This window comes from Copidosoma floridanum, unplaced genomic scaffold (assembly GCF_036245765.1).
Source record: "Copidosoma floridanum isolate Cflo_tuat_1 unplaced genomic scaffold, Cflo_Japanese_pri ptg000002l, whole genome shotgun sequence".
Classification (NCBI taxonomy): domain Eukaryota; kingdom Metazoa; phylum Arthropoda; class Insecta; order Hymenoptera; family Encyrtidae; genus Copidosoma; species Copidosoma floridanum.
In genome coordinates, this window is record NW_028321879.1 from 2,666,429 (window position 1) to 2,684,899 (window position 18,471).

An 18,471-nucleotide genomic window follows, 5' to 3' on the forward strand; every position below is an offset into this window, starting at 1 on the left:
AACACTTACTTTGCTAGGCGTCATTTGAAAGAGGAGGTTTTTTCTAACGTTTGCGCTCTTCTTACGGGAACTGTTGATTTATTCGAGTTTTTAAGTTGTTTTCATTGCGTGTGTGAGCTCCACCATAAGAATACGTGTTAGAAAGTGCTACATTAAATTAATAATATCTCGAAATTTCACAGGGTGAGCGATATAAATAATTATTTCATTGGATTCAGTAGATTTTTAACTATTAAAGTCATTTGATCTTGGTTCAGGAACTGTCGCGAGGGAGCCTCCTTAATCAGCAAAAAATCTTTTCTCTGACGTGCCGCACTGCAAAAATTAATTTATTTCTTCTATCGATGAACTTTTACTGTTTTTCGTAGAAAATTTAATGTAAAATACGACGAATATATGTAGAAAGGTTAGAAAACTGGTTAGGATTGTGAAAAATAGATTTTAAAATTTAAATTGTTAACAACAATTTGAACTCGTTCATATTTTTTATTAAAAATATTTTCTTATTTAAATTAAATCCTTCAGCCACTGGACCTGCCATAAACGCTTGCCCTCCGTCTTTGTCCAAGAAAACCACTGGCCATTCACAGTGATTTTTTGATACACAATTTTCACTTTTTCTTATGCAATTTTCTGCCACCTTACTTATTCTGCTTATTTATATTTTAGTTTATTTTTTTTCATCCATGTAACCATTGCTCAAATAAATGGCAGATCCTTGCGAGCAATATTTTTTTTTCGCTTGTTTTTATTTGTATTGAAAACTTTTTATCACTTGTAGCCATTCTCCTGCCATACATCTCGTGATTTTAATTTTTGTTTGTCTCTACAAATAAGTGCCTGGTATATTTATGATTTTATTTTCTATTTCATTTCCAACTGTTCGAAACCATCTGACAAGCACATTATTTTTTTTACTTTACCTGTCTTCTATCTTATACTTAACCTTGTTTATCATCACTACTTTGAATTAATATGTACTGCTCACTGTATAACGTATTTATTAAAGTTCCCATTCAGAAATGGCTTTTCTAAATGCTTTTTTTTTTTTTTTTTTTTTTTCTTTCTGTTTTAGATCAGTCTTCTCCATCTTTTTCGATACGATCATCGTTCCATAGCATTGCTATCCATCCTTCTGCTTTTCTAAACTTATTCAAAGTTCTGCTATCTTGGTTACCAATTCTTACATATGCACTACCACTGAAAGCCTTGAGCTCTCTTTTTCCTTAGCATATTTATGATACTTTTTTTACCAGCTTTTTTTTTATTACTTCTATCGATAGTTTTACTTCCTTCATGGCCGTTTCTATATCCCCTTTCTCCTTATAGTAGAGTAACTCCAGTATTGTCCTCTCTAACTTTTTAATTCTTTCTTTGAACAATTTGCTGACAAGTTTATTTATTTCATCCCCATCCTTGCTTTTGTCTAAGTGAATCACCTTTTCCGCTTCGATACATTTAGATTACTCTTTATAGTTTTCCAATGTCAAATTCACCAGTCAAAACACTTCTTTAAAGACACATTCTTCTAGCTTGCTTTCTCTACCTTGTAACGTTCTTGGTTCTTTCTTACAGTCTTCAAGCTCTTCATTCTTCTACTTATCCGTTATATTTCCTCACTTTTCTTTCACTATCGAATGCAAAACTTTGTTTTTATTTCTAGTAAAGCTGATTTCAAACTTGATAATGTCTCTTTTTATAAAATTTTTCATCATATGTGCTGTTCTGTCAACTTTCTATCTTTTCCTTTCTTCGGCTAGTCTCTTCTTCTCTTAGTTTTTTCCTTTTCTTGTTCTTTCTTGCCAACGTTGGTCTGAAGAGACATTTTTTCGCCCCTGCTGCTGTCATTCTCACCTAACTTCTGGGATCGACATTTTTAACATGACTTTCTGCGGACTTAGCTTATTTCCTTTTAATGCACTCATTCACACTTATTGCTCATACTATGTTATTGAGCACTATTCTTTACTTTTAAATCAACACTAAATGACTATTTGTTCTTGAAAGTTTTTAAAAAACTGCACACCTTGTTTCATCTTACCCCTACAGCCCCACATTTGGCGTGTGTGCTTTTTTTGTATTGAAATATTAAATCTCCGAGATAGGATGGATATATCACTATGCTTTTTTTTATCTTACAGATAATTAATACTAGATACATAGAAAAACTATATTCAATGAAATAACATTGTTATAAACAATTATAATTTATTATAAATATTGTAAAAATTACCAGAAAAAATAAAACTCGTTATAAAATCTCTATTTCCCATATAATTATTTTAAAATTTACCATAGAGTAGTTTTTGGGGTCGATGATTACGATTCTAAGGTTAGTTCTTGTAATTTGCTATAAGTAATTAAATAACAATTATTACTGGTGTTGCAATCTTATTATACATTTATTTAGACATGTTTGTCCCAAAAATTGGATCGACAATTTTGAATTTCATACATGCAACTTCTTTCACGCAAGTTCTAGCCTAGACCATATATGCCTGTATCGGAGACAATAGGATGTGAAAATAACTAATTACGCACGTTTATTAATATAAAATATTAATTTAAATTTTTTTAATCCATAAAATTTTCGTTTATATTTAATCGGCTGTTTCGTAAAATATGAGTCTCACCTTAAATTAAGTATAAGTAACTTGCATAATGACAACTATCATAGTTAAAATGAACTTGATGTAAAATTTTTGATATTTGTCCACTATACTAGATCAGCCATTTTAGATTCACAAGAACTAATGTTAGGATCGTAATTAAAAGCCTTAAAATCCTCAACGGTTAATTTTAGGAAAACTGTATTAAGAAAACAAAAATTTGGAGAAGATTTTCATTTTTTTTTTAGTTATTTTACCATTGCTTATAATAAATTATAACTTTTTATAACGACTAAACGCCCTTGGCTACAGTTTTTCTGTACATACGAGTATAGTCTAATTATCTGAAAGACGACAAAACTTTACTGATTTTTTATCCTGTCTCAAGATTTATGATTTTAATAGTAAAAAAAAGCCAACTGGAAGCTGTTTGCGTGTTTATCTTTATTAATAGTATTATAACTTTCAGAGTACATGCAAGTTGAAAAAAAATGCTAAATTTACTATTTATATCAAAAATCGTTGGCAGCTTATATGCGCTCAAATAGGACACTCATTTGGTTCAGACAAAACCGTTGAAATAAATTCAAGCATAGTACTCAGTGAGAAAAAAAAAAAAAAAAAAAATTAACTAAAGAATTGGCATATAATATATGACTTTTCATTGTTACAGAAATTTAGTTTCTCTATAGGCCTAAAAAAAATTTATTCCCACACAAAGACATTATTTTGTTTTTGTCACTGAGGTAAATATGAGATAAAAAAAAGTTTATTTTATTATTTATGGTTTGTTTAAAAAAATATCGTTATTTTTTGTGTACTTATAAAAAAATTTCAACTAATTTTAGTTTACATTGAATATTATGTTTTTATAATCATGGAAGCTTTTAGTAGAGAAATCATCGATTTTTTTCACCCTATACATTACGATCTCGTACATCAACTGTACTTTGACAAGTTTTTCTCTAAAATCCTTGGGGGTAATCTTGATCACTTGATCACCATTATGACTTTAGTGACACAAAGTTTATTTTATATCTTGATCATTTTGTATTTAAACAAGCATTATTTTTATATAACAGCTATTATATTTAAACTCACAGTATTTGTGGTGTTCGCAGCAGTCGAAATCCACCAATTTGGCGTGGAAAAACATCTTCTGCAAAATAGTACATATGACCTACAGCCATTCCAATTAAATCTACCCATACAGCATTTCCAAGTAATACAGAAAATCCAAGAAGTACCCAGGGTAAATAAGGTGCCTGCAATGAGAAAATAATTAAAATGATTTGTTCGAATATCATTACTACTAAATTAAACTTCTCTCATTTTTTTTATATTTGTGTTTTATTTTAAGGATTTTAAATGCCTGCTTTGCTAAAATAGATTTACAAATAAATATTAAATGCTGTCAAAATTTTTATTAAAATTCAATTTTACGCATTCACAAGTTTTCAACCACTTAAGAACTTCTAAAAAATAGAAAATAAGACTTGCACTCTTATGGAATCACGGAATACATGGTAAAATAACTGACTAGATTTATCTGATTTTATTTCAAGTTCTACAAACATATGAAGATGCGCATAAGCGTTAAGGTTGTGGTTGCAAAACAGAAATTTAAATTCTGGATTAAAATCATTTTTAATCCAGCTTCAAGACAGGTGGGGATAAAATTTTATAGGCCCATAGCATAATACTACTGTAGTATGAATAAAAAGTTCAAAAAATTCTTACAGTGTTGTGACACTAATCGAGCTGCCACGCTGTTATTGCGTACTCATTTATTAAGCCCAGAAAAAAATACGCAAATTGTTATTTTGAAACACACATGATGACAAAGATGATACACACTGTACAATGACAAAATCAATAAAAGTTTACTTACATCAGATTTCAAAAGTGATTCAACGAAAGCTTGATTAAAAGTGATGCAGCAATTATTTAATCATAAACCGCAGATTTTTTCAGCTTAAATATATCATTTAAATGAATGAAAAACTAAAAGAAATGGTTTATGACGTATGTTCAAAGATCAAGAACCTTCAACTACAGTACATACATCATCACATAATCATAAAACTCTAACTCACTTAGTTAAAAATCCGTGAGGGGGTTTCACGATTTATAATTAAAAAGTAACTGTATCTTTATGTAAATTTAAAGTGAACTATTAATAAATTAATACTACGAAAGCCCTTGACTCGCGTGTGGACCGCCTTAGCGTACGGACGTCACGTCTACAGTGTCCGTGCTAAGGGCCGGGGTTTTTGTGGTTGCTGAAACTAAAAGATAACTTACTGAGTTGGAGACTATAAAAGGGAGACCGGCGAAGTGTAATTTGTAGAAAGGAGGCGAGAAGGGTCCAAGGATCTGCAAAAAGTGTCGCTCAAAGTAATATAGGTAATTGGAGGTTAGAAAGGTGCACGCGGCGCTGGTGTGAGTCTGCACATTGTACTGTGAAAAATGAGCGGCAAACAGGGAGAGAGTGCTCTTGAGACCCGCAATACGAGAAACAAAGGGCTAACAGAACTGAAGAACTCTGAAAAAAAGGAGGCAAAGGTAACGATAAGACAGTCTGGTACAGAGAAAATGGCGGGGAAAAGCGTGTTAAGGCAGTCTACTCTCGATAACCAAGTCACAACGGATAGAAGAGCAAAGAACGTGGATTTCGAGTTTGATTGGAGAGAGGAGGCATGTTTGTGCCGCGCCGTGAGATTGGAGAGCGAGAAAGTAAGAGATGCATGCAGAGAGGAGCTGGACAAAGTACGACAAGAGAGGATAAAGATAGAGAGAGCAATAATTGATCTAAAAGAGCTGGAGATACAGGTAAACAAGCGGCTGGAGGACTGTGAGAAGAGGATAGAACATTGGGAGAACATCGAAGTGGCAAACAGCGAAGATGGCACGTCGAACGGTTCGAGCATGAAGCGGTCGGCGGGTTTGCAGTCATGCGGGGGCAGCTACAAAGGTGGTTCAACGTGGAGCATAACAACGGGTATGAGTGGCGTCAGCTTGTCTGATAGAGAGGTATTTAAAATGAAAAAACTTGTATACGAAAGGGAACGGGCAGATAGAAGAAATAATATTATTGTTAAAGGGGCAGCGGGGTTGGGGCATGATGTAAAAAGCGGGGTAGAAAATTTTTTGTCAAAAGTAACGAATGGACGTGTACAAAAAGTTGTGAGTGTACGTATGAGTGGTTCAGTTATTGTTGTTAAGCTTGACAGTGTGGAAGAGAAAATGATTGTTATGAAAAATAAGTCCAGCTTAAAGGGAACTAGTATATACATAGAAAATGATATGTCATACGACGACAGAAAGAAACAGGAAATGATTGTAAAATGGGCAAAAGATAAAAAAGACAAAGGCTGGGAAGTAAAAGTGGGGCAGGGTAGGGTACTTGTTGGGGGGGTATGGAACAGGTGGGAGGAGGTTGTAAAGTCAGAAGCCACAAATGCTGAAAATATCAATAATATTGGTGTTACACAGGGGGAAGGAGGTGATAAAGCGAAAGCGCACAGCAGACCAGGAGAGAAAAATCATTCTGTAAACGCGCCGAACATTGAGATAGTTGAAAGTAGCGGATTGGAGGTTAACAATAGAGAGGCACGGGATCTCAATAAGAATAATAAATTGACTGATCAACGAGGCTCTGAGCTTTCTAGCGATAAAACGATTTTAAATCTAAATAAAAATAAAAATAAGAATTTTTTAGAGTAGGGCAGAGGCGGGGAAGCGGATGTAAGATTAGTGTAGGGGATAGAGGCTGTGTTGATTTAAATTCGGTATTGTTCTGGAATATTGCCGGTTTTCATAATAAAGATAAAGACTTCTGGAACTTTATAGAGGGGGCCGATTTTGTGAGTCTGTCCGAAACTTGGTTGGAAAAGAAGGACTGGGAAATAGTAAAACATAGGCTCTCTGCAGAGTTTACATGGGAAGCAGTTCATGCTATCAGAGAAAAGAAAAAAGGGAGGGCTAAAGGGGGTTTCTTAATTGGAGTAAGGAATAGGTGTTTAAGTGCAGGAAGCAAAATTGTGGAGATTGTAAAAGAGGGGCTGGTGAAGTCTACAATAATAAATGGGAAGAAAAATATTAATATTCTTTCAGTTTACAATACGGGTAATTTGGCTGAGCTTATTGAGGCACTAGAAAGCACGGATTTTTTAGATGAAAATTTAATAATTGGAGGGGATTTTAATATTAGAATAGGCGACTTAGATGCGGGGGCAGGGGGGAAGGATGATGGAGACGACACAGGTAGAAAAAGCAAAGATAAAGTAATTAGCAGAGAAGGGCATAAGTTAGTAGATTTAATAAACAACAAGGGATGGTATCTGTTGAACGGGAAATGGGAGGGTGACGAAGAGGGAGAATACACTTATATAGGAGCAAGGGGCAACTCCGTCATTGACTACGTGTTGGTAGGGTGTTTCTGGACTGATGAAATAGAAAAGTTTTGGATAGAGAGTAGAATAGATTCTGATCACTTGCCACTCAGGTTAAATTTGGTGGGTAATATTATAGAGACAAAGAAGGTTCGCAAACGAGAGGAAGTAAAGAAAAATATTTATTTGTGGAATGATAAAAGTATATTGGAATATAAAAAGAATACAGAAAAATTCGAAAACACTGCTGGGATAGATTTAAAGGCTAAAGATATTTGGGAGTTAATAAAAGACAAAGTGTGTGGAGCTATGATTAAAAAAGAAATGAGGATAAAAAATAAGAGATTAGGGGAGAAACGTTGGTGGGACAGAGAGTGTGGAAAAAAGAAAAGAGAGGTCAAAAAAGCCTTGATTGCATGGAGGAGAGGGGAAAACAATAAGGACAGTTACTTAAATATAAGAAAAGAGTGGAGAAATCTATGCATTGGAAAAGAAAAGGAAGATAGAGAACGGGAAGAATTGGAGCTGAGAAGCATTAAAAATGTAAGTGAAGTATGGAAGTTCTTAAATAAATTCAGGAATAAAAGAGAGGTCGTAGAAAATAATATAAGCTTGGAAGGGTGGAAAAGTCACTTTAGAGTACTGTTAGAGGGTGAAGAAAAAAGGGTTTTGGGGGTTAAGGATATTTTAATGGACAATGAGAACGAAGTAGTGGGTATCAATGAAATGGAAATTAATAAAGCAATAGGGAAGCTGAAAAAAAAGAAGGCGGCAGGAATAGACAAGATCCCAAATGAAGCCTGGGTACATGCGGGTAAAGAGGTGAGGGACGCTTTGTGTGCAGTTTTATTTAAGGTATGGGAGGGGGACGAAATACCGGAAGATTGGAAGACGGCGATTATTGTACCCCTGTTTAAGAAAGGAGACAAAGACAAACCGGAAAACTACAGAGGAATTTCGCTTTTGCCGACTGCATACAAGGTGTATACTGAGGTGTTGAGGGGAAGATTGGAGAGGGAAATAAATGAAAAAGGGATTTTACCGGATGGACAGGCTGGATTTAGAAAAGGTAGGTCGACTATTGACAATATATTTATTTTAAATTATGTGATACAGAAAGCCAAAGAGGGTAAAGGAAAAGTATACGCCCTGTTCGTTGATTACAAAGCAGCCTTTGACACTGTAGATAGGGATAAACTGTGGGAAATCATGGAAAAAAAAGGGATTAGCAAGTATATAGTCAGCCGAATAAAAAACCTGTATGAAGAAACGAAGGTCAGGATCAGAGTAGGGGAAGAACTAACGGACGAATTCTGGGTGACAAAAGGTTTAAGACAGGGGTGTTTATTGAGTCCTATTTTATTTTGTATATACATTGCGGATTTGGAAGATGATTTCAGGGATAGGAACGTGGGGGGTGTAACGATTGGGAGGAATAGAATATGGTCATTAGCGTACGCAGATGATAAGGTATTACTTGCAACTAACAGAGAGGCTATGATTGACATGATGGGTACATTGAAAAGGTTCGCAAAGAAAAGGAAGCTGATTGTAAGCGAGGAAAAATCAAAAATACTAGTATTTAATAAAGCTAATAATGGCAAGAAAGAAGTGTGGAAATGGGACAAAGGGGAACTGGAAGAAGTAAAAAAGTTTAAGTACCTGGGGTTTAACTTTAATAGAGCAGGAAATTATAAAGATCATATAAATGAATTAAAAAGAAAAGGGATGGTGGCTGCAAAGAGAACATGGAGTTTGGGGGAAAGAAAATGCAAGGAGGATTTTGGGAGAAGGGCAATGCTTTATGAATATTTAGTAAAGAGTACTATGAGTTACGGGGCAGAAATTTTTGGATGGAAAGGGGCAAAAGAATTAGAAAAGGTACAGATGGACTATTTTAGGTGGGTTCTTAAACTAGACTTCTGCACTCCAAGGTACATAATAATGAGGGAACTGGACAGGAATTCATTGGGTTTGCAGTGGAGCATGAGAGCTTTAAATTATGAAGAAAAGATTTTCAATCAGAGTGAAGACAGACTTACAAAATCGTGCCTGGTAGAGGGGTTGAAAAAGGATACAAAATTAAAAACGAGTATGGAAAGGGAACAGTTCTTGAATAGCTTGGGACTAAGTGGGGTGGAGATAGAAAGATTAAGAGATAAAGGGGAGAATGTCAATAGGATAGTATTTCAAAGACAAAAGGATATCGAAATGCAGATGATTGACAGTAAAATATATGCTTCCAAGTACAATAAGTTCTATAAAAAAGTTGAGCCGGTGGGATTACCGTTATATTTAAAGAGATACCAAAAACAAACATGTATTAGTGTAATTACAAGGGCACGATGTGGCAATCTAGAAACAGGGAATAAGTATTGGTTAAAAGAAGAGGAGAAAGCTTGTGTATTATGTCAGAAAGGGGAGGGAAATTGGGAACATATGTTGGAAAAATGCGAAAACTTAAACGTAGAAGAGGTACCTAAAGATATGAATTTGCAAGAAAAAATATACTGGCTATTAAATGAAAATATAAACAATGCGGCGTTTAAGATTTTAAAAGCAATAACTAAAGCGTTCGATTCAGAAAAGAGGGGTAAAGAGGGAGGAGGGGGGGAGAAAGATGAATAAAATCAAGTATGTAAGCATCGAAAGGCGGCGAGCAAAAGTGTATGATATGTCATATAAGTATAAGGGGTAGGTTCAGGAATAAGTCTAACTATGAGCATAAGAACATAAGGTTATGCGTGTGCATGTCAATATGAGATGTAAAAGTTACCAAAGCTTATAGAGTTAAGTGTTATTAATACTAAAAGAGATGTAATAAAAAAGTATGGAGAATAGGATTAAGTGTAACAATGTAGTTTTTGTAATCTGAATATGATTTTGTAAAAAATAATATTGTAATTGTAATTATTACACAGATATGTATGAGAGTCCGTTTTCTAGGCCTAAATAATGGCTGAAAACTAATAAATAAATAAAAAAAAAAAAAAAAAAAATACTACGAAAGCCCTTGAGAAACTTATCAGCAACTAACAATTCATTTTTTTACTAGTATAATGCAAAATAAGGGTGAAGTCACATGTGTAACTTATTAATTTACATAGATTGAGTGTGTACACGATAAGTGGTGTAATAATGAGACAATAAATAGCAATTATTGCTCAGAAAAGCAGCTTTATTCCAGTAGTAAGCATGTTTAGTATGGAATGCATTCCATTCTTAGGATCATGGGTTCTATTCTCGGTGAATGCAAATTTTTTGTAATAGTATTTTTCATCGGAGAAAGTTTCTAAGAACTCTACGTTCCTTGCCCTACAGGCCTTTGGGCCTGGGTTAATGCAGAACAGTAAAACAGCTTCAAGCAGAAATAAGTAAATAGACTGACGTAAATAATGCACTGAGAGGTGCCATTATGTAGCCTCTTCAGTCATAGTTAGCTTAGATTAGTCATCCCACCAAGTCTTTTTTGTTTACAAGACATACGGGTACATCAAATGCGTTTACGCGGCATTACTTTAGCCTCATCGTCTAACATTACCCACTGCCAAGGCGCTCCACACCAACCACAATAATATCCTGCCAAATGCTACCAGAAACATCTCATAAGTGTGCCTGTGTTAGTTTGGTGTAAGTGTAATGACCGTGCAACCTTCGGGCGGGAGTTTTTGCCAGTGTCTACATATTAGGCACTTTCCATGTGCTAGATGAAGCTACACTCTTCAGATAGGAGAAGTTCTGGGAATTCTGGGGCACAATTTGCTGGGGTGGCATTACATGCTATAAGGCCGATACTTGCTGGCTTCATATCTTTAGGCTCGGCGGCTTGCTTCGGTTGTCACTTGACGCTTCCAAGAGCCGCGAAGTACACAGTCAGCTTTGTTAGGTGGCGATTTTCGTTAAGTATGACTCTTTCAAGTCAAAATTTTAAAGTCTCAGAATTTTGTCATTAAGGGAATAAATATAATATAAAATAGAATAAAATAAGAAATTTATTTATGTATTTAAGTCTTTACTTAACAGCCTCCCCCTCTTGAAACTATCACCGTCCTTGGTAAATGTATATATGTTAAAACAACCTGAACTAAGGTAAAAAAAGGATCATAGTAAAGTGAACACTTTGAAAAGTAATAAAGAAAAAACTTTTACTTTTTGCCTTCTTTTTTGTTAAATCATTTTAACCTTACAAGTAAAAAATTATTGGCAAAAATCTTAAACATTCATAGTAGTATTTATAAAACCTATTGCAACACGCGCACACGTGCACACACACACACACACACACACACACACACACATTCTCGTATATTAAATAGTTATCTCGGTGGGGCATTCCACACAACCCTCCTTCCACACACCCCTTTTAACCCCCCACCACCCCCTCTCCACTGCCCCCCCCCACAAAATGAGGTATAAACCCGTCATTTTCTCCCTCATTTTGACATATTGCAGTTTTTCCTAAAACCCTTCACAGACCCTTAACTCATTTTTTCATAACCCCCCTTTGTTTGGTAACGACTTACGTTAAGTACGACTTTTTTAAAATAAATATAGTTTAACATAGAATGAAATAAAAATTTATTTATTTATTTATGCAAGTCGTCACTAAACAGCCTCTCCTTCTGAAACTGTCCTCGGTGAATATATATATATACACATATAAGTCGACGTAGGGGAGTTAGCGGCAGATGAAGCCAGATGATGAGTTTGCATGGTGGCACTTTTCAGTTTATTGTTTACATCACTATATAATGACAGGTCTTGTACTCCGATCATGGGTTAGTGTGCCCATTGTCTGTCTTCCCGGAGTACTTGTTCAGTGCCTACACAGACATTCACTATAGAAGAACACCACTTTAACACTCTTTACACAATGCCAGGGAAGTTTCCACTAATAAGAGTAAGAGGAAGTGGTGACTTTTGGCCAGCCCGAGCTCGTAGCACCTATTTTTGACAACGGAACGAGTTGTTGCGTTGGTTTTCAACCCGTTGACAGATATTTGTTTAAAAAAAAAAAAAAGCGTTGACTTCCGCCGGTCAATATGTTAGAAAGAAAACTCTAAAATGAAGAACGTCGAACGAAAACAAGTACCCCAGTCTATTTGAAGAAATCTGCTGACAGTTCAATCCAGTGAAAGCCCGAGTAACTGTCGCAGGCCCCACGGATTCTTGGGGTCCATAAAGATGTGTCTCATGGCCAACTCGGTCTATTAAATGTTTCATGGCCTTAATTCTTAGATCAAAAATAGAGATTCAAACTCTCAAGCTTAGACAGAAACGTTAGCGGAGGCAGTAAAGTAAGTGTTTTTAGCAACCAGACGCAAGAGGAGCTTGATTTTATGGAAAATGATGGTGTAGAGCTGAGATTAAAATGAAACCTAGAAATGGAACGAGTGTGTGTCCTTAAGGGCTAAGTTTAAAGTTTTTTTATTTTCTCAATTTTCTAACAGAAATTATCAGAGGCTGTTAAGTAAAGACTTAAATACATAAACAAATTTTTTATTTCATTCTATTTTATGTTCTATTTATTCCCTCAATGACAAAATTCTGAGACTTTAAAATTTTGACTTAAAAAAGTCATACTTAACGAGAAGAGCCACCAAACAAAGCTGACTGTGTACTTCGCAGCTCTTGGAAGCGTCAAGTGACAACCGAAGCAAGCCGCCGAGCCTAAAGATATGAAGTCAGCAAGTATTGGCCTCATAGCATGTAAGACAAAGGAGTTTTAACTGAAGCTTCAAGCAAGGTGCATTTTATTGCCCGGAGTTTAAGTTGGTAGCCCGCTGCCGCTCATCGAGTGCAGAAATTTATTAATAGATCTAAAGTAACTTTTTCAAGAGTGATTTGATGTTTTTTTTTTTCTGTGTTTTTTTTTTGTACGAGCTATCTGAAGTAAATTAATACAAAATCAATAGTCAAAGAAGTTTAAATTATTTGAACCAACAGTTAATATCTTACTAATATATAAAGCAGAAGCGCTAAAACCGTTGTAATCGCTAACCGCGAAAACTACTGAACCGATTTTGTTGAAATTTTGCACACTGATTCATGATACTTCCTAGATGGTTTTAGTATAGTTTTTATCTTAAGCATTTAATAACAATAGCAATAAATGAGCTCAAAGTTTTGCAAAAATACGCCAGCTTTTCACTATAGTTCAGTAAAATCCGCTAGGTGGCGTCGACATAAAATCGAAGCTACCTGCAACATAATTAAATAAGTGTGGTTATAATAGGCCCGAACGTCTCGATAGTGTCGTAGTCGAGCTTCGGCAGTTCAACGAGCTGTATACGGAATGCTGATAATAGTCTTGCTGCTGGGTAACGCGGTTACGGACGGCATTCTTCTCTCAGGGGAAAGGTACCTAGGTGTCCACCCTGAATCTCGACGAGTGCGACCAAAAAAACAAAATTAATTCCAACCGATGCCGTCTCTGCCACAATATCAGGAGACAAATCTAGCCAGAGCACAATCTGCACCAACTCTTGAGAGTTGTGTGGCAGTCCCACCATCCCACATGGTGCAGTTAGAGAATTTGTGGCTGCAAATGTAAGCAAGGGAAAACAGCTCTGAGGGTCACGGGCAGCCACAACGGCTACCTTCTTGGTCGTCGCGTCCCCAACGCGTTTACCAACATGTTCCCATCTAACGATGAGCGGTTGGTTATCCAGGGAATGACCCGAGACGAGATATTCTTTGGTCAGCGGCGTACCTCCCTCCATCACAGTCTCCGTACATCGAGACTCCCAGGGTAAGAATCAAGCAACCCTTAGCCAGCTCTTTATCATCAGGAATAATAAAAAAGAATAGCCTGGAAGTTTTACCACTGGCGCTTTTTAGGACCATTATAAGTATTTACGTTCCCTACTTAACCATCAATTTCATCGGTTCTTTGTAGGATCCACCTAAGTGTAAACTACCTTGCCAACAAATACATTTTTATTACCATTTCCGGAAGCGATTCGTCGACTAAAAGACTATTTTAACTAAAGACGGGCACTATTAAACCAACTCAGCCATTCACTAGCAGACGTCACCTGCGGAGTTGTTCTTCGCAAGGCTGGAAAACCCGGTGACCGACGACCCTGTTTTACCCTCTCGACTCTAAGCATTCAACCAGAAATCAATGATCTTCTCCAAGGTCTGCGTTCGGCAAACCTATAACAGCTATGAAGGAAAAAAAACTTGAGCCAACGGGACAGCCTCCACTGGACTAATATCACCAACCAATCTCCCCATCTAAGATCACCAAAACAACTGAATCTGCAAATAAAAAAGATGCTTTAGACACCAACGTCTTTAACGTTATACCGGGATACGTAGGAAAAGAGCACTACAACTAGCCCCAAAGCTTCGGGCTTTGTAATTTTTCTCCCAATCAGTATGGGTCTTCAACAGCAAGCCAGAAAAGATCACCCTGAGGTATCCAGGCAGTCACAATCGCTGTTAACTGCAGTCAAGAAAGAGTTAACTAAAGAAGCTCACCGGTCTTTTTTAGGGCCATCGGACGTCTAACTACCTTGCCAACAAATATATTAGAACTTAACAAAGTTGACAGAAAACAGCTTTTAGGGGTCACAAAAATTTTAAGCATGCCAAAAGTCGCAAGAAGGTGAATTGGAAGAAAAACTTTAAGTGTATCTAATAAGTACAATTTAACTTAGGCGTCAAGAAACTGACACAAAAAATTTATCGAGATTGAAACAGCAGCGTCGAAATCGACAACTAAAAAGTCCATTACGTGAGAGATCAGTTTTTCATTGAATTCTCACAGCAATCTCTGAAATCCTTGAAGATCCTACTTCTGATTTTTTAATGAGTAGAAAATGTATTTGTGTTTTTGTGGCAATAAAAATGTAGGGTCTTAGGTTCAGGACTTTGTTGCTCTGGTAATAAAGTTGTGAGATATGAGAAAAAAAATTTTTTTTAGTATAATTTTTTTGGGGGTTTCAAATCGTGACAGCTTTAAAAAATAGCCGTTTTCGTGAATTACACGGGAGAAACTGCTAATTAACGGCTTCTTATAGCCACTGATTATTTTATGGCATAAAAAACTCACGGTACTTTTCAGCATAATTATTTTTTTGAATTTGTACACCTCATTATTTGACGAAATAAACTATATGGATTCCGAAAAAATATTTTTTTAATAAGAAGATTTTTGTTCTGAGATGTATCAGGAATATGTGTAAAATTTCTAACTGAAAATGTTTCACATTACATGTCAACACACTACGGTGTTTTATTTAGTAAGTCTCGGGCGAAGCCGAGACGGGGGACTGCTAGTTGGTCAATAATCCAGTTATTGAAGTCACCCAGTACTGGAAGAAACTACAGAAAAATAGCTACGTTAACACGATTCTTCTATGCAACTTTCTCTCGTTTCCTCCTTTCAATGAAACAATCAGTGGAACAGTCTGCTAGGCTCACAGTCTGTCAGAGAGTGTGAGACCCAAATCTGCAAATATCCAGTTCTTACTGGGTGATGAAGTTAAATAATTACGATTATACTTCAAAAACGTTTACTCTTTTACGATCAATATGTAGTTCTATAGAGCTTACAGTGGCTTTTTTGGCTACTGCGGTGGGCACGGGTGATCATGGTTCGATTCATGACCAGTGCGACTTTTTCGAGTAAAAACCTGTGTGAATTTTTACGTTTGCTTGTCCACTGTGACATGCTTCTCGTAAAGGGTGTGGGCGATCTTCTCGCAGCAAAATTGCTGTATTTTAACTATCCCCTTTTGATAATGGGTGGCCTCTTACCCATTTCCTTATGCCTTTCTAAAGTTTAAAATGCCTTGACTAGTGACCCTTTGTGTACCTGGAAGTATAACACAGACTTTCGTTGTCTAAATAAAAAAAAATAATAATAATTGTGATATTGAAAATATTATTGAGAAAGCAATTTTTCACCATCATTTATTACTGTTACATAATATACCATCAACCAATAATAAAACAAAAAAAAATACGATCTGTGTAATAGTATTAATAGATAATTCACTAATTGACAATAATAAATGTCATTATGTATTCTCATCTTTGAATTACACGGTTTTTTAGAAAATGAATTTTTTTAAATCAATAATAGTTATGACGTTTTACTGAATTAGAATTACTTATAAAGTTAATGTTATATTATTACTAACATACTTTCGTAGATTCATTTTTTGTAAAAAAAGATTTACATATTTACTGGAAGAGTGTTTTTTGACACGTATAAATCAGGATCTAGTAGGAGACAGTCAGGCTTTTTAAATTATATGTATGTAATACAATATATGTTTGTGGTTATTTATTGTACAAATTTTTAAATACTTGCAATGTTATGAATCTTATTCAAAGCAGGAAATTCTTTTTTTTTTGTGGTTCACTGGGACTTAGTAAGGAGACTTATGAAAACAAGCTGCCTAATAGAGTAATACTCTCACAGTTTATATTGTTATGTAACGAAGTACAACTAAAGTTTAAATATGTATTAGTATCGTGTCATACGAATACACGTACCAATGGTGCATTAGGTACCCTCGCTACTGTATAGCTCTTCCCCGGAAAATATTTCGTACGTTGGGCCATCCACTCTTCGCGGATTCAGTTGACGCTCTCTATCAGAGGATTGGATCAACATTATTCAGCATCCTCAGAGAAGCCCATGTTTCAGTGACCACTCCTCTCTGGTAAGACCAGTAATTCCTGCCTGGTGCCTGGTATTAGATCTGCTTATCTCTACCTACAGCCCTAACACTGTTTTGTATTAACCCAAGCCAAAAACTTGTGGGACAACAAAAAGCCCTGAAATCACTCTGAAGGAAAATTCCGTAGAAAAACCCGCCCCGGAACAGCCGGGGTTTTTATAGAAACTTTTTTTAATGAAAATAGTTTTTGAAAAAAATCTGTATTTATGTGAAATTGAAACTATGACCTCTAGAACGGCGCTGTAGTGCTCCAACAAGTTTAAATTTCGACAACCATCCGATATTTTTATGTACGCAGTCCATTTATTTGTTTTCTTGATGAACTGGTATTAGTTTTAAAAATGCATTTTTAATGTAGTCTTATTTTAACAGTTATCTAATTTTTTTAATAGCTTTTTTATTTTCTTTAGATGAAATATCAAGGAAATGTCAGTCTATGCTCTAGAAAAAAATTTTTTTCATAAAAACAAAATTAATAATTGAAGTTCTACACAAAAAATCTTACTTACAGCACCGAGGCTATGGATTAAAAATTTTAAAATTTATTTTCAAATGTTAATTAGCGAATTTCGGAGATAAAAATTTCAAAATTTTGCTTTACATAGTATACTTTTTGTCATTAGTTATATCTGTAGTATTATTAAAATGTATAGCTAAATTAATGCTTTGCTGTATTTTTTTCTCCGGCTAAAAATTTTTTTTTAATTAAACGGGTACACTGTATTTTTTACTACTTAATACATCTTCTAAAAAATAATTTTTATGTGCATTCCAAATTTTATATGCTGGAGTATTTTTCAGAAGTTAAAACTGTTGGAATAGTGGCTTAAATAATAAATTAAGAATGGTTTAATCTTATTGAAATATGTATTGAATATGAGTTCTTTCAGACTACGTTTTGTATTCTGCTCATACAATACACCCTTTCTTTAAGCTAACTTACTGTTTTTCTTGCGAGACGGTGCAGATATAATTGTAGTATTTACATATGTTACAATACACCTCCTTAAGTACTTTGTATTAACGTAATTATTTATATCTGAGTATTCCATATTTATGATATTTTAATTTCTATAAACTTTTTTATATTCAGACTCTTTGTTAACATATTATCCGTATTAATTTTGAAAATATTTACTTTCTTATTTTCACAGTTATCGTTTGCACGGTTATATTGCACTACGATGTACTCTTATTTTTTCGTAAAATTTTTATACTTAGCTATAGCAACTATCTTTTTATACGTATAAAGATGGCTTCATATAGATCTACTGATTTTTATAAGTTTTATTTTTCAAATCTTACTGGATTAATTTTTTGTAAGCCAGAGTTCCGTTACAACTTTTGATACCATTCTATACTTTTTGTACACACATTGCAAATTTTTTTACAAAAAATCATGTTGTTATGCAATCATATTGCATATGTTGTTGTTGATTTTTTTATCAATATTATAATTCGCTTGTTTGAATATACCAGATAGGTCAATATATCATTTTAAGTATTATTATAAATAATTGCATGTAGAAATATTCCTATACTTATAAAGGTCTACCTCACAAAGTTTTTCGTCGTTTATTGACTGAATATTAGGTGAATTGCATGTGCGGTTAAACCAGGGGTCCAGAGATCCAGATCGGTCATAAGGGTAACTTAATAGTTTGAGAAATAATTCCGTTTCGTTTCATAGTTGATTTGATTGCGCCAATAAATTGGGGTGTTGTACAAAAGCCTTTGATATAATTTTAAGAAGTCTTAAACTTTTTTTAG

At 34.9% G+C, this 18,471-nt stretch overlaps 1 protein-coding gene across 3 annotated transcripts in view; it reads right to left on the minus strand.

Annotated features, from left to right (window-relative positions):
• The window catches only part of Der-2 (Derlin 2), a 287,644-nt gene that overhangs the window by 24,890 nt on the left and 244,283 nt on the right, over positions 1 to 18,471 (minus strand). For all 3 annotated transcript variants that reach the window (XM_089595256.1, XM_089595261.1, XM_089595247.1), the window contains one exon: positions 3,711 to 3,874. In XM_089595256.1, coding sequence (XP_089451382.1) covers positions 3,711 to 3,874 — 164 coding nt within the window. The remainder of the gene's footprint in view (positions 1 to 3,710; positions 3,875 to 18,471) is intronic.